Genomic DNA, 16,144 nt, shown 5'->3' on the forward strand with positions numbered 1-16,144 from the left:
CGCCCCCCCCCCCCCCCCCACCTGACCCCTCTGAGGCCTTGGGGAAGCTCCCCTGAGAAGGGCTTGCTGGGGGCTTCTGTTCCCCGGAACCTGTTAGTGTGGGGGAGGCAGGGCCAGCCTTGCTGCCCGCCGGTCCACCCACGAGCTACGCATGACATGAGTTCTGCGGGGGCTCGATGATGGTCCCAGAGACCAGGTCCCTTAAGGCCCCTGAGATGGGGGTGACCCTGGACTCCCCAAGGGCCCAGCGTCCTCATAAGGTCCACAAAAGCAGAGAACTTCCTCCACTGGAGGCTGAGGGGAGTGAGACACTTGAAGCCTGAGTAGGCCTGTGTGGGCTGCTGCCGGTGACAAGGACATGGGCCCTCTGTCCTGCTGACGGCTGCGTGAGCTTGGATGTAGACTCCGCAGAGCACCCGGCAGGAAGCCCAGGCCTTGTGAGCCCCAGAGGAAGGGCGGCCAGCCAGCCTAGACCCCTGGCCTGTGGGATGCGAGACAGTCCAGGGGTGCCACCAGGAGCTGCCGAGTCGTGGTCGTTTGCCACGGGAGAAACAGATGGACCCAGGGTCCATTAGCACATCTGCTGCTGCGATGTGGGGGCCTCTGCCCCTCTTTCTGGCGGTGGGCACAGGGTCCAGCCCAGTGCTGGCATTCACTAGGGATGGAGCACGTGAGACTGTCTAGCACAGTTGCTGTGTCCGAGACCAGCCCAGAGCCGGGAGGAGTCTTCCTCCTCCTGCAGGACACCAGCTGTCTTTGGGTTTGGGCAAAGGTCCCTTGTGATATTCTTGGCACCAGGCTGGACTAAAGGAGGCTGAGGGGGTGCTGATTGGTCAGGCCGCTCACCTAGGACTAGTGTGACCCAGCTCCGTGGGCAGCAGCAGCCCCTGTCCTGCTCGGGGCTCTGAGGGGCTAGGCAGAGAGACGTGGCCTGCGAGCCAGCCTGAAGCAAGCTGGACAGCAAGCAGGGATGGCCGCAAGCTCCAGGGGGGACACACCACCCTCTGCATGGACAGACAGAGTAGGGCACCTCAGTGTCAAAGGACCAGGAAGTCTGGGGCCAGTGGGATTTGGCCTAAAGCTGCTCAGGGGAAGAAGACGTGGGTGTCGGAGGAGACCACAAGCTCAGTGTGTATAATGCCTTTTAAAAACCACGAGTAAACACAAGACCCGAGTAGACGCTTCCCAGAAGAAGCCGTGTCGAAGGTGCTCAGCGCCTGTAGAGGTGTTGGTGTGGACAGAGGTTGAGAGGTCTGCCACCACTGAGGGTGGTCTAGCAGGTGCAGCAGCGGGGACACCGTCCCCGCCATGGGCAGGCAGGTCAGTACCCCCCCCCCTTGGGAAACCATTTGGCTTTCCCTGCTAAGGCTGAACTAAATCTGGAAGTGGGGGGATCTGGGGACCCCCGGGACCAGGCTCAGATGCCCTCAGCTGTCACCAAGGAGGCTCCATGTTCTGTCCCCATCTCCTCTGGGCCCTTGAAGGGGGGCGTGCAGGGCCATGTGCCCCTAAAGCTGTGCCCTTGGGGCTGGTGGCAGAAGGCAGTGACTGGCCCCCTAGGGCTGCATGCCTCTGGCGTGCCCTCATAAACTCGGGCGGTCTGCTCCAGCCCCCACCTCACCGTAGGGCGGTGAGGATGGCATTCCGCCTGGCCCATCGTGGGGCTGTCACAGCGGCTGCTCCGAGGCAGCTGACCTCTCCTGGCGGAGCGGGTGGGTCTGTGGGCCCACAGCCGGCAGATGCACTGACTGCAGAGGCAGACGGCGAGTCACAGGCGACCGCAAATCTGTCTCCAGAACTCAGCTCCAGGCTCTCCACGTTTTCCTGGGGATTGCGGCCACTCCATCAGTCGTACCCGCCTCGGATTGGTTCTGCTTCCCCGATGCAGCTGCTCCCGAGGGCTGGCCGTCGTGCCGCGTGTGAGGGGCCGCATGTGAGGGGTGCCGGCACCTGCTGTGTGCTTTGCAGGGCCTGGTCTGTCTTTGGCATGTGCCTGTCCCTGCGCTCGGCTCCTGGGGTAGCAAGGCAACGCTGGCGTGGCGTGCAGGGTCCTGTGTGTGTCCCCCACGTGGTTGAGCTCTGCTGCTTCTGCTCTCGGGGGTCAGGCTGGGGTAATGGGCTGCGTGGTGGTCCTCCTACCAGGGCCTCCTCCGTTCACCGTCAGCTTACTGCGCTTGCATTCGGCCATGTGTTGACTGCCTGTCCAGGACGGAGCTGTCTGCTGTGGGAGAAATGTGGGGTCTCCCTGCCCAGCCTGGTGTGACTACCGCCTGTGCCGTGGCCTATGGTGTTGGGGCCTCTACCCCCCTTCCCCGTGCCTGTCCCCAGGACGGCACTTCCTTTATGTCCCAGCAGGAGGTTTTGCAGGACCCTCATCAGTTGAGACACTGCTTCTGGGGGGCAGGTCTGTGGGGGGCCTCTGGGGTCCTGCAGGCCACCTTTTACTACATTGAGAACAGAGCTGGAGAACCAACCCTTGGACGGCTGCACTCTTAAATGGGGATTCTGGGTGGGCCCACCTTGTCCTTCTTGTCCCAGATGGAGGGGCTCCCCCTTCTTGCCCTGCCTGACCTGTGCACAGGGTGCTAGGGCCCCTGCCTGTCTTTGGCATCCCAGAGCTACTGCATTCCGGATGCCCCCTGGGAACTCTGTAGAAATCTGAGCTTACATGCTTGGTGCAAGCCTCTCCCGGAGCTCCTGGTCAGCAGCGCCCCAGCCCCCAGGGGTCACAGGGATTTGGGCTGAGGGTTGGGGTGGCTCCAGCCAGGGCCTAGTGTCCCAGGGTGGCCTTAACAACTGACCACACACTGGGCTGCTTAAGCTGCAGAACTTCATTCTCTCCTGGTCCCGGAGCCCAGAAGTCGGAAGTCGAGGTGTGGTAGGGCCACGCTCCCTCTGGAGGCTCCAGGGGAGGGTCTTTCCTGCCCTCCCAGCTCCCGGGGGCTCCAGGCGTCCCTCGGCGGCGTGTGGCTGCTTCACTCCAGTGCCTGCCTCTGTGGTCACATGGCCATCTCCTCTTTGTTTGAATTTCTTTGCGTTAGGGCCCAGTCTACCCCAGTAAGACCCCATCCTAACTAATTTGTTCTGCAGAGACCCTGTTTCCTAGTGAGGCCCTGTTTACAGGTTCCCAGGGGATGTGAGTTTAGGGGACCGCATACCTCTTCTGCCCCACTGCTTGCCCCCCTGCACCACGGGGCCCATTCCTCCAAGTCCTTCACTGTTGCCGCTCACCAGCTGGTGCTCAGCCCCCCGCCTGGCCCCCACACGCCCTTCACTGCTCTGCCTACTGCTCTGGTCTCAGTGGTCAGTAGATGAGGGAGGAACCCGGCACCCCATACCACCTTCCCTCAGGACCCGAGCCCCTCCCTCCCCTTCCTTTTTGTCCTTGGGTCCAGTACACCCATGGAGGCAGCTGGGGGGTGGGGGGCGGGGGGATGTGCCCCCTCGGAGGGCCTGGGAGTCCAGGTTCTCAGCTCTGGACCGGTGCCCCCCGGACAGGCCGCTGGGTCTCACCCCCACGTTGAGCCCTGTCAGGGCGGCCTGTCTCTCCTCCTGCTGACGTCAGCACAGCCCATGTTGGCCGGGCACCTCCAGCTGGGAGCAGAGAAGGTTCTGTGGGACGCCGCTGCTCATGTCCCTTCCTGGGCACCCCCACTGGGGTCGGCCCCAGGCTGGTTCTGACCTGTGGCTCCCAACCCACGGCTCTGTGTGGAGTCCATGCACAGGCCCTCCCCAGACAGTCCTGGTTGGCCAGGTTGGGGCCCCATCAAATCAGGCCTCCGATTTTCCCCGGGGCCTCTGCCCCTGCCCTCCCCCCACTGTGCCTCCCCCACACCCCACCCCATCCTGGGATCCCAGGACCTTCCCTCAGAGCCAGGTGGAAGGGTGGCCAGAGAGGCTGCCATCTTGTGCCCAGTGGGAGGCCAGCAAGTCCCCACTGCCCAGAGACACAGTTCCGGGGGCGGCTTCATCCTGGCCTGGTGGGGTGCAGATGGGGGAGCAAGCAATGGCGGGCCGGTGGTCCAGGCGGTCAGCGGGGTCGGGACAGTCTGCTCAGAGTGTTGGGGGGGCTGAGCCGGCAGAGCTGGGGTGACAGGGCTGAGGGGGTCAGCAGAGAAGCTGGGTGCCTGCTGGTGCCTGCCAGCTGGGGGCATGTCTGGCGGGACAGGCTCTCCCAGGCCTTGGCTTCTTCCCATACTGCACTGCCCGCTTGTCTTGTCTGGGCCACTAATTCCTTGCTCTTTTTCTTTTATGATGACTCATTCGAAAACCTGATCTCAAAAGGAAATTGTGTGAACGTAAACCACGATTGTGAAGCGCAGGCCTGTGTGAGCACCCACGCTTCACCTATCATGGGATGCTCTAAAAATACACCCCGGGCCCACTGCACAGGCACTGGGCTCTGACCCAGCCAGGCACGGTCTTAGTTACGTACCTTCGTGCCCTGAGACCCCACCTGGTGCCCACCGGGGTTGGTCTTGAGGCCCCTAGAACTCCCGGGGACGACACGTTCAGGCTCGGGGGCTTGGGGGCTCGGGCAGGGTGCAACGGGCAGCACTGTGGAGTGGGAGGTGGGAGAGGTCAGCAGAGGCCAGAAAGCAAAGGGCCGGGACAGATGGAGTCCTGAGGGTACACAGAAGGGGGACTATATGTGAGGGGGCTCCCCCAGTGCCTTGGGGGATGGGGGAACAGGAAGCCTGAGCCTGTGGAGGCTCCGGGGTGGCGAGAGGGGACACTGGACCTGTGTGTCGGAGGAAGGGGGCTCTGTAGGGTGGCCTCTGGGAGCTTGGGGTGGTGGTGGACAATGTGTGAAATTAATGCAACATAAAATTTGCTCTTTTGAAGTGTACAATTCAGTGTCTTTCACTATATTCCTAATGTTACACAAACTTCACCCCTAATTCCAGAACATTCCATCAGCCCAAAAGCAGTCCTGTCCCTATCAGCCATCATGTGGCTGTTGGCCCCCCACAAGCCCCTTTCCTGTCCGTGGATGGTCCTGTTCTGGACGTGTCACCCATGTGGAATCTCACGCCGTGTGGCCTTGTGTGTGAGCGTATTGGGCTTAGGGCCCGTCTCTGGGGCAGTGCGTGTTTGCGGCTGACCACGTGCCTGTGCGTGGACAGACCACGTTGTGTCTCACCTTCCGCCCACCGACGGCGCTGGCTGTTCTCTGGGTGTTGTGACACCTGCCGTTGTGGACGCGTGTACAGGTTTTGTGTGGACAAGTGTTTTCATGTCTTCTGGGGTTCTGGGGAAGCTGCCTGTGGGGGTACCACCATGCTCCCTGGCCTCTAGATGCTACTTTCTAAAGGAGCAGCCTGGGGCTTCGTGGCCGCAGAGCCTGGAAGCACCCTGTTTGTGGTGGGAAGGGGTTCAGCTTTGCTCTGGGACATGGCTGCCAAGAGAGGGTGTGGAAGGCAGGGCACGGACAGGGCTTACTAGGAGGTCTCGGGTGGGGGACACATCTCAAGCACCTGGTGCAGAGAAGGGGCGGGTGATCGAACCCCGGAGTTGGGGGCAAGCCGGCCAACACCTGTGGTCAGCTACGTGAGCTTTCTCTGTTGAATAAAGGTCATTCCCGCCTGCTTCCTGTCCCAGGTGCTGGGAGCAGAGCCCCCTCGAGGGGGATCCCCCAAATCCAGGAGATTTCTGGGGCCTCAGTGAAGGGAGTAGTCACTGGACTGCAGAGGCCTTGGGCTCTACTGAATGCCTGACCAGCCCTGCCCATGGACCTCCAAACAACCCATTTCTCCTGATGAGCAAACTGGGGCTCAGAGGAGCTAAGTTGCCCCTGAGTTGTCAGACTGTGATAGTCAGTTGTCAGAAGGCTGAGCTGGGTTTTGGCCCATCTGCATGACCCCAGAATCTTTAAAAGGAATGGCCAAGACCCTGGAGCACCCATTAGCTGTGTGTTTATCGAGGAGGACCTCAGGACTATCCACTCTTGGCTTCTAAGCCTGTGTCCCAGCGGGTCCCGACGTGCGCAGGCAGGGGCAGGCCAGGGCCACCGAGGCTGGGGGAAGTGCCATCCTGGCAGAGGTGTGAGCCTGTGAGCCTGCACAGCTGAGCAGGGCAGCCGCAAGGCTTAAGGGCCCAGACGCATCGCACTGCCGGAGCTCAGCTCGGGCCTGTGGGCCCCTTTTCCGGCCAGGAGCTCGGGGTAAAGGCAGCCCCTCCCCGCCCCCTGAGGGATTGCATAAGCTGCCCGCGTGCGGACAGTGATTACTGGAAGTCCTGAGGATTTCTTCATCCAGGGCTTGGCCGGGAGTGGCAGCTGCCTCCCCTTCCTGCCTCCCTTGGTGATTAATGTCCTCAACCACTGCCTGCCTGAGGAGCTGGCTGGCCAGCCTTGGGTCTGGGCTCCCAGCAGCGGTGGGTGGGGCCCAGGGGAGCCCAGGGCACAGGCCACGGGGCAGATGGAAATCGTGTGGGAAGTCCTGTGCATCTGTCAGCCGCTGAGGCATTTTCCTGGCCTGCTCTGCCTGCCCTCAAGAACAGGAATGTTCTCAGTGGGTGCTGTGTGTCTTTACCCCTTCCTGGCTCAGCTTGGCCCCGACTCCCCCAGAGACCCTTCTGTAGGCCTAGTCTGGCTGCAGGGGGACAGGGTTGGCCCTCATCTTGGAGGTGCTTGCCGGCTTGGACTTTGCCTCCCAGCCTCAGACATCCCGGGTCACAAAGCCAGGCCCGTGGGATCGGCTGAGGCTCCACTGCTCACACCAGGGCCCCTGGCTGTCTTCGTGGGTGGCAAGGGCAGCCCCCTAGGGCCTCAGTTATTTGTTATGTGGTGGGCCAGGCAGCCTGAGATGATCGTGTGGATGGCAGGGGGGAATGTGGGGGGGCGGCCTGGCCACACTGGAAGTGCTACCGCCATCCCAGAGGTCCGTCCCTGAAGCTCGTCTTCATTCTGCCCCAGGCACTGCTCCTTGTGGCCAGGAGCTCCACCAGGTGGCACTTGATGCCTAGGTGGGACCTGTGGTCAGGAGTCCAGTCCCAGTGTCCCCAGGAGGGGCTGCCAGGCAGTGGCTGGGGCCTCCTGGGTGCTTGGAACATGGGGGCTGAGCCCAGGGCCTGCCCTGGCAGCTGAGGGGCTGCTCAAGCATGCTCAGTCCCTGGGGAGAGGCTGGGGACCGAGAGGGGCGCCCCTCAACACTGGAGTGTTGGGGAGCCTCAGCTCACACCCTCCCTCCTGAACACAGGGCCCGCGGCCCTGACCCCACCCCCTCTGTGCAGGGATGGCCTGGCTGCACCTTAGCCCCCTCTCCCTTGTCCCTGGGGGTGTGCCTTCGCCTGTCGGGGCTCACAGGGTGACCTCAGGATGTGCCATGTCTCTCCCCAGGTCATGATGCCGCCACCGAGGAGCAAGAAGCCCAGATAGACGCCCCCGCGGCCTGGGTCGTGGAGCCACCTGATGCTGGCAGTGGGGCCTGCCATGGACGGGGAGTTTCCTCAGCATGAGCCCCCACCAGCGGGCAGCATCCTATACAGCCCGCCCCCCCTGCAGACCCCGCTGTGCGGGTCCAGTGTCCAGGTGAGTGCTGGCCACCCCAGGGTCGGCCTAGGCGTGGGATGCTACCCTTGGGGATCCAGCTGCAGCCTCCCCTTCCAGGGCCTCAAGCGGATGTCCCAGCCCCCAGCTTTGCAGGGAGGACGCTTAGGGGGTGCCCAGCTGCCACTGAGTCTCACAAACATGAGCTACCAGGTTGGTTTTGCCAAGGTCATGACCGGCCCTCAGGGAGATGCTCAGGCCTGGGCCGCGTCTTCGCCTGCAGGACAAGGGCTGGCGCCTTCGTGACGTTTATTTTTTTCAAGGTTTTTTGTTTTCAATTTAACAGACTGTACGTCTTTTAAGATTTATTTATTTATTTGAGAGAGAGAGAAGGGGGAAGGGGTGGAGGGAGAGGAAGAGAGAATCTCAGGCAGACCCCCTGCTGCGCGTGGGGCTCGATCCCACAACCCTGAGATCACGACCTGGGCCGAAATCAAGAGTTGGATACTTAACCAACTGAGCCACCCAGGTGCCCCCAAAGTTTATGCCTTAAACACTTTTAGATTTATAGGAAAATGGAACACAAAGTTTCCACATACCCCCCTTTCCCCATTGTTAACATTTTGCATTAATGATCACGCTAAGTTGTTACAACTGACAGACCAATATTAGGACATTTTTTCTTTTTTTTTGGTAAAGATTTTATTTATTTATTTGACAGAGAGAGCGCGAGAGAGGGAACCCAGGCAGGGGGAGTGGGAGAGGAAGAAGCAGACTCCCGGCTGAGCAAGGAGCCCCTTGTGGGACTCCATCCCAGGACCCTGGGATCATGACCTGAGCTGAAGGGAGACCCTTAACGACTGATCCACCCAGGGACCCCCCAATATTAGGACATTATTACTGACAGGCTGCAGGTGACACCGGGGCTGTCGGTGCCGCACACCCTGTGGGTTTGGACGAACGTCACGGACCCTGACCCACCATCGCAGTGTGGCACCGAGTCGTTCCCGGCCCTACCGACCCTCCGTGCTCGGCCCCATCAGCCTCCCCCACCCCGGCCACCGCAGACCCTTTTACTGCCTCCGCCGTTCTGCCTTTTCCAGAACGTCCTAGACTTGGAACCACGGGGTGTGTGGCCTTCTCAGGCCAGCCGCCCTCACTTAGGGACGTGCCGCTGAGCGTCCTCCGTGTCTGCCTGGCTCGGTGACTCCTTTCTCTTCAGGGCTGAATAGTACTCGCTGGTCTGAGTGGAGCACCAGCCGTCTGTCCGCTCCCTACTAAAGGGCATGTCAGTTGCTGCTCAGTGTTAACAGCTGTGATAAAGTGTCGTGGATAATAAACCCACGGAGGCTCCAGCCTGGTCTGCTCATAGGGCAGAGCGCACGAAGGGTCCACAGTTCTGCAGCCAGTCAGGCCCGGAGCCCGCCTTTTCTGGGCACAGAACCAGGGTTCTTTCTGCTGTAGAAAAGCAAACTCTTTCTCAGTAGGGAGACTTGAGCTGCCAGGAGGGGGGAAGGAGGGGGTGGCAGGGCACAGTAGCAAGGGGTACAGGTGGCTGGGGCTGCCTTGGGGCCCTCCTTCAGGAAAGCATCAGCGGCTTCCTTCCCCTTGGTCCTGCTGGCTTAAGGCTGGGAAGAGGCCAGGTGGCCGGAGAGAGCGAGAGTCAAGCTTGGGTGTCAGAGGAGCCGGGAAGTGGGCCCCTGGGGTCAGGCACTGCTCGGGGTCAAATGCCCAGAACCATCAGGAGGCGTCCCGGGTTGGCAGTTGGAGCGTTGGAAAGCAGTTGGGTGTGCATGGACCCAGAATTCACTTTGTCCAGGTGTGCCCGCGTGGTAACCTAACGTAACAGGCATAGAATACAAAGTTACTAGAGTGAGCCACCCCAATCTGGGGAGGGCAAAAATGAGTTACCACTGAAGATACCATGTCCAGCTCTTGGCTGGCGTCCAGTGCCTCTGGCCAGGCCCCCAGATGCCGCTGTGCACCTCCTCTCTCTCCCCTTCCTGTTGGAGCTGTGTCCACACATCCTCTGACCCTCCATGTCCCCCCGCCTCCCTCTGAACTTCCGTCTGCACCATCGTGGCTGATGCTTCCCTGTTCCCCGCGTGCCATCTGGCCCGTGGCAGTAGGTGTGTGTGTGTTCCTGGGGCTCAATTTCACCCCATTCTGTAGTCTCAGCGTCATTCCTAATAATGCTGCAGGATTCCTTCTTGTCAGCATCCCATAATTTGCTTAATTGTTTCCCTATTGTTGGGCTTGTGGGGTGATTCCAGTTTTCTGCCGCTATAAATAGCACCACTGTATTTCCCCCCTCCCGGCTTAAGCCGAGGGTGTCCTTCTGAGTCAGAATTCCTGGGTCAAAAGGAGCCCTGGGTAGGGCTGCCGAGGAAGGGGCTGTTCCACAGGGGACGTGCTCCTGCCACGCCCCCTTTATGATGGCCCATGACAATGGCTAGGATGCCCACACTCCCTGGATGGCCCATGGGACCAGACATGCTCAGAAGCTGGAGTGGAGGGGCCCTTGGGGGCCCCCGATGTGGACCTGATGCGAGGCTGGTGCCTCTCAGAGCCCAGTGGACTTTGGCCCGGAGCCCCCTCTGGCTGTCAGAACTCGGCAGAGCGCTCTCCATGGTGCTTTCTGAGGCTGGGCCACCCCTCCCAGGGTGTATACTGAGCCTGAACCCGGCAGGCCTCCAGCCATGAGGGCATCCCCCGCCAGGCTACACTGGGTCCAGCCCATGCTGACGCTGGATGTGTGCTTAGCTGGTCTGTGTGGCCAGGACGCTCCATACTACTCCCCTCCCCTCTATCCTGGCTGGGCTGAGCCAAGCTCGGGAGGAGGAGACCTACCCCCAGGACTGTCACTGTCACTAGGGATGGCCTGATTTAGCAAATAAAAATGCAGACATTTAATGAAACTTAAGTTTCATGTAAACACAAATGACATTTTAATGTGTATATCCATGAAATATTTACACTGAAAATTGTTTGCTGTGTTGTTTTTTTTTAAGATCTTATTTATTTATTGAGAGAGAGGAGAGCGAGAACGATTGGGGGAGAGAGCCAGAGGGAGAGAGAGAATCTCCAGCAGATGCCCTGCTGAGCGTGGAGCCCGACTTGGGGCTCTATCCCAGGGACCCTGAGATCATGATCTGAGCCGACATCGAGAGTCGGCCGCTTAACCCACTGAATCAGCCAGGCATCCCTAAAAATTGTTTGCTGTTTATCAGAAATTCCAGTTTCACTAGACACCCTGTATTTTATCTGCTGCCCTAGCAAAAGTGTTATCTTCCTACATCGGCTTATAGGTCCCGGGGCATGTGTCTCCCCAGGAGAAGCCAGCCTCTCTGTCTCCACCTGGAAGATGCCCAGGCAGGCTTGCACTGGCTGGTAGGGGTTGGACGCCCATCTCTAGGTCAGTCATGTCCCAGGGGCCTGCCCTTTAAAGGCAGAGACACACCTCTGGATGTACATGGAAGATCCCGAGGAGGGCTCTGATTGGCTGTGTGGTGCCACCCCTTGGAGTAGGACTGGGGCGGCCTTGACTGGCAGCCTTGCAGAGCCCTGCGCTGGGGTGGGGGTGGGGCACTGGGGAGACAGAAGCACAGTGACCTCCCACGCCTCTGGCTTCCCAGGTGAGGTGTATGGTCCTCGCAGACCTGGGGGTTGGCCAGAGCAGGAAAGGTGGGGTGAGTGAGGTGTCCCCCCCACAACGCCCCCCCCCCCAGCCTGGGAGCCCCCTCAAGGCTGGCTCTGCCTGCTGCGTGCCCAGCATGGCCCACGGTGCCTGGTTTATACTAGTTCATGAGACGTTCTGGGAATGCCTTGGCCCTGGGAAGCTCACTTCCCTCTCTCGAGTTGGAGTTCTCGCCTTTCTTCTCAAAGACTTTATTTTTAAGTACTCTCCATACCCAGCGTGGGCCTTGAACCTACAACCCTGAGACCAAGAGTCGCACGCTGCACGGACTGAGCTGGCCAGGCGGCCCTGGGTTCCTCTCCTTGCATGGGGCCGGAGGGGAGAGGTGACACTAGACTGGGGCCCTAGGGTGACCTCACCCTGCTGCCCTGGAGGGGGGCCTTCCAGAGGCTTCCACAGTTACTCCTGGTAAGTGCTCATGCCACCAACCTTCCTATGGGGGAGGGCCCTTTGCTGCCCCCCCCACCCCCACGCCGCTCTGCTCTGATATTGTTACTTTGCAGCCTGTGCGACTGGAAGAGCAGGCGGGACCCCTTCACTGCCCGTGTCTCCCTTTCCTTCCCACGTTTTGGTGCTCTGGGGCTGGCCAGCCCTGCCGGGGTCGGGGTGAGGGAGCGCGCAGTGATGGGAAGTCAGGGCCGGCTCCCCCCCCACCCCCCAGACACAGGCGCCGGGGAAGGGCGCCTCGTCTCTCCCAGCCATCTGTGCTGGTTCTGGGCCAGCTCTCCGTTCAGGAGTCCTGCAGAGAGGGAGGAAATGGTGGCTGGGGAATTGCTTCCGGCGGCCTTACTGAGGAGCAGGACTTTGGTGGACCAGCGGGAAGGCTGCTGGTCTTCCTTCTGCCAGAGCCTGCTAGGACAAGTGGGGACAGTGACCGCAGCCAACAGGCCTCTCCCCAGCGCTGGCCAGGGACCTCCCTGACGTGCTCCCACACAGGCCACGGTGTGGGTTAGGGAAGGGACCCCTGCTTGGCAGGCCTGTGCCTCAGGGTGGGACAAGCCTGTCATGCAGGGGGCATGGTGTCCACCGTCCCAGCCCTCCACTGATGTTTCTCCAAGCAGGCTCCCCAGAGCCCCTACCTCGCTGCACTCTTGGGCCAAACCAGCTTGGCCTGAGGGAGTTCTGAGAAGGCCAGGCTCTCATCACCCTGGGAGGGGCTGGTCGATGGTGCTAATCGGAACCCCCCTGAGAAGTCTTCTTTGCCACACAGACCTCCCTCGGGCCTGGACCAGGAGGTGCCCCAGTCCCACCCTCTGCTTTCTGGAAGTGGGGGAGCCTCCAGGCAGGGTCCCTGGCCCTCTAGGACACCTGGGTCCTGTGTGGAATGGGGGCTCCCAGGTCAGACCCTTGGGTGGACCAGCAGTCTGGGCTCCCCAGGCCCTCCAGAGATGCTGGGGGCACTCCGGGTCTGGAGGTGGGGCATACCCCCCCCATCCTGTCCTGCCCGCAGATGGGTGTCTGGTGGGGCCTGAGCCTCTTGGCGAGCCAGGCCCTGGCCTGAGCCCTTCACATGTACTGCTGGGTTCCTCCGTCTTCACCGCAGTCCCCTCGGTGGGCTCTCCCGTGCGGATGGGCAAACTGAGGCACGGAGCTGTGAACTTGCTCCCAGGCAACCCAGCAGGGAGACCATGGGCTGAAGTTTCTACTCTAGCCGTGCCAGCAGAGTCCTCATTCCTGCTCGCTGACTGAGCCCCACCCCAGTGTGCGCCCTCTGACACTCTGGCTCTGTTTCAGAACGCCATGCTGCATTACCCGTGGTGGAGCGCCTTCTCGCCCACACCGTACCCAGCCTTCTCCAGCGACAGCCAGTAAGTCCCTCTGGCCTCTGGTCCGAGCTCGCCCCGCCCCGCCCCGCCCTGCCCCTCGGCCGCCGTGCTCTCAAGGGCTTTCGCGGCTCCACGGTCCCTGCAGAAACAAAAGTAGAGCTCGGGGCGAGGAGGGCTTCAGCATCCTGCTCAGGGGGTGGTGGGCTGGGCCCTGGCCACGTGGAGGCAGCTGAGACTGACCAGCTGTGGCCCATCTTAGAAAGAGCCCACCAGGGAAAAGTGCAAAGGCCCCTGTGGGTGCTCACCGCGCAGGGGGTGAGAACGTTGTGGGCGAAGGAGCTGGGAGGGCACTTTCCTGCAGAGGGCAATGGCCAGCGGGATTTTGAAGAGTAAGTAGGAGCCTGCTGGGGGGAGCAGGACAAGAACCACGCCAAGGAACAGACTGCGGAGAGGCCCAGCGGCACACGGAGCTGGCGCCTTGCGGTGTCTACAGGGCACTATGTCCTCGGACGCGGGCACGCAGGCCTCTGCACTGAGCTGTGTCCCAGATGCCAGAGCTCATCCTTGGGTGGGTGTTTCCTGCTCCTACCCTGACGGTTGCCCTTCTTCCTGGTCGTCCTGCAGCCAGTTCATGAGCCCCACCTCCTTCATCGCCAGCCAGCCCTGCGCGGACCCCAGCTACGGACCTCCCACCGCCACCTCTAGCTTCCTGCCAAAGACAGGCGACTTTCCTCAGGTAGGGACCTCGAGCCACAGTCATCCTTCGATCCCCATGTGGGCAGGGGGCCCCTGCCTCGCACTGGCGGCCTTGGCCGGGCTGTGGTGGAGCTGTGGTCTGTACTTGGGAAGACCCGATGCCCCCTCGGCCCCCACCCGGCCCGAGAGCTCCCAGATCGCAGCTGTACCTGCACGGGTCTGCGGCAGCGGCTTCCCCGCAGCGAGAGAGCTGGGCGGGAGGCCGCATCCCTGTCAGCTCGCCGCTCACGCCCCAGGCTTGGGTTGTGGGGCGGCATCTTGGAGCGCTGGATCGCTTTCCCAAACCGTAGAGCCTTCCTCTCCTGGGCAGAGGCCCCCGTGCTTGCTCCGTCTGGGTGCTTAGTGTCTCAGCAAGGGTCCGCTGTGTTCCCCGTGCCAGAGCGATGTTCCATCCGGTGCAAACACCATCGTTGGCGTTTATGTCCCCGAACAGCGGCCGTTAGAAGAGTGTAGCCCACCCAAACCGAAGGAGGAGATCCGTGCGGTTTCATTTTTGGGGGGAGTCAGGTGGACCCTCTCCGGCAAGTGTCCAATGGCATGCATCTCCTCACGGCAGGCCCTGAAAACCAGGCGCCGCAAAGAGGTGATTTGTGGGAAGGAGCCCAAGTGGGATCTGAGCCGGGGCTGGCAGCCGCCTGGCGGTGTTGAGCCCCCCCGGAAGTGTGCAGTACTTGGCGCCAGTGGTTTCGCCGCAGCTGGGGTACCCCAGCACACAGTTTGGGAACCGCCCAGCTTGGACAGCCCCGGGGGCTCGGCTCCCCTGAGCCTCGGTTTCCCCTGTAGAGTGGGGGCAGGGGCTTGTGGGGCCAGCCAGGTGGCCGTCTGGGAGGATGCAGCTCAGACCCGCCAGTAGGAATCCGCTGGACCCAGACAAGGTCAGTTCAGAGTGGCTCCCTCCTCAGGGAGCCTGGCCGGTGTCCACGCAGCACCGGGCGGGGACCTGGAACCAAGTCCACCAAGAAAGGGACCCTCTTTGGAATCAGGGTCTCGCTTAGTTAAAGCTGGGGATGAGGAGCTCATGGAGCAGGATGGCCCTAAACCCAGTGGGTCCTTGTAAGAGACGGAAGACACAGAGGGGAGAGCCCAGGACAGCGGCGGCAGAGACGGAGCCCGGCAGCCATAGGCAGGGATGCCAGGAGCCGCGAGAGGCAGGAAGGGCCTTCCCTGCAGCCTCCCGGGGAGTGCGGCCCGGGAAGCCTTCACCTGGCATGTCTGCCCTGCAGGACCACGGGGGCGTGCGTGTGTGTCGTTCAGACCCTCCCTCTCCATCTCGGACCCTGTGTGGCCACCCAGGAAGCGGCTTGGCTGGGCCTGGAGGACATGGGAGCACGGCGGGCTCAGCTGGCCCCCGACTCTCCCAGGGGGAGGTGTCAGTGGGAGAGGGATGGGAGGTCCCTGTGGCAGTGGCGCACCAGCCTTTCCGGGCGTACTTGGTTTCTCCCGCCCGCCGCTGATGCACAAGGAGACGCTGGCCGCTCTGGTTTGGCGGCTGCTGTCGCCCAGCCTGGAAAGCCCCTGGTCTCCACAACAGGGTGCAGCCGATGGTCCACGGTCCGAGACCCTCCCTGAGCCTGCTGTGCCTGGCTCTGAGCTCTGATTGAACTCCTCCGTACGGGCCCCAGACACAGCCCCACATCCACACTCGGCACCTCGTGATGCCGTCTCCCCTTCTGGGGTGTCACCTGCTCTACAGGCGAGGAAGCTGAGGCTCGCGGGCGCAGAAGCCCCAGCCCTGGGGGCCGCCCACCCGTCCCCACTCCCCTGGCTCTCTTTCATGCGCTCGGCTTATGCTGCTTCTCCTGACTGCCCAGAACCAGGGCGGTTCCTTCAACCCACCCTTGGTGCCGCCGCATCCATGTCTCACCACGTATGGCGGGAGCTGCCAGTCGTTGCTCCGTGGTGCGGGTCGGCCGCATCCAGTCTACAGATACCTGCTGAGCCCCTGCTGAACACGGCAGTGGCCCACCCTGCTGGGGGGCAGCTGGGACCTGGATCTTTCTTCTAAAGCAGCAGAACCTTCTTCAAACAAAATCTCACCCTGGTGCTAAGTGTGGGATTAGACAGACGTGAGACTGGAGTTCAGCTCCGGGTGAAGGGTCCTGAGGCCCTGTTAGTCTCCTCTACCTCCCTCATGACCCCTGGGCCTGTGGGCCCTGCCAGGAAGGGGGCCAGACCAAGCTGAGTCTCAGCCAGTGGACCCACCACACACCTTCTGCTCCTGATTGACCAAATGCCATCACCATGACGACCGGCAAAGCGATATCCTTGAAGATGTCCCTGTCCTGGTCCCAGGACCTGGGAGGTGTCCCCTCACACGGCAGAGGGGACCCTGTCAAGGCCCCGAGGTGGGGGCGACCCTGGGTTCCCGGGGGGCCCGGCGTCCTCACAAGGTCCTCACGAGAGGGAGGTAGAGGGTAGGAGTCCCAGAGACGGGCA

At 61.7% G+C, this 16,144-nt stretch overlaps 1 protein-coding gene across 2 annotated transcripts in view; it reads left to right on the top strand.

Annotated features, from left to right (window-relative positions):
* The window catches only part of SBNO2 (strawberry notch homolog 2), a 49,189-nt gene that overhangs the window by 5,803 nt on the left and 27,242 nt on the right, over window positions 1-16,144 (top strand). Inside the window, exons 1-4 of one of the 2 annotated variants that reach the window (XM_040629671.1) lie at window positions 6,354-6,512; window positions 7,340-7,531; window positions 12,921-12,994; window positions 13,577-13,688. In XM_040629671.1, coding sequence (XP_040485605.1) covers window positions 7,412-7,531; window positions 12,921-12,994; window positions 13,577-13,688 — 306 coding nt within the window. In that variant the 5' untranslated portion in view covers window positions 6,354-6,512; window positions 7,340-7,411. Of the gene's footprint in view, window positions 1-6,353; window positions 6,513-7,339; window positions 7,532-12,920; window positions 12,995-13,576; window positions 13,689-16,144 lie in introns of those variants that run through there. The other variant, XM_040629670.1, reaches the window with a different exon arrangement.

This window comes from Ursus maritimus, unplaced genomic scaffold, assembly GCF_017311325.1.
Source record: "Ursus maritimus isolate PB19 unplaced genomic scaffold, ASM1731132v1 scaffold_14, whole genome shotgun sequence".
Classification (NCBI taxonomy): Eukaryota; Metazoa; Chordata; class Mammalia; order Carnivora; family Ursidae; genus Ursus; species Ursus maritimus.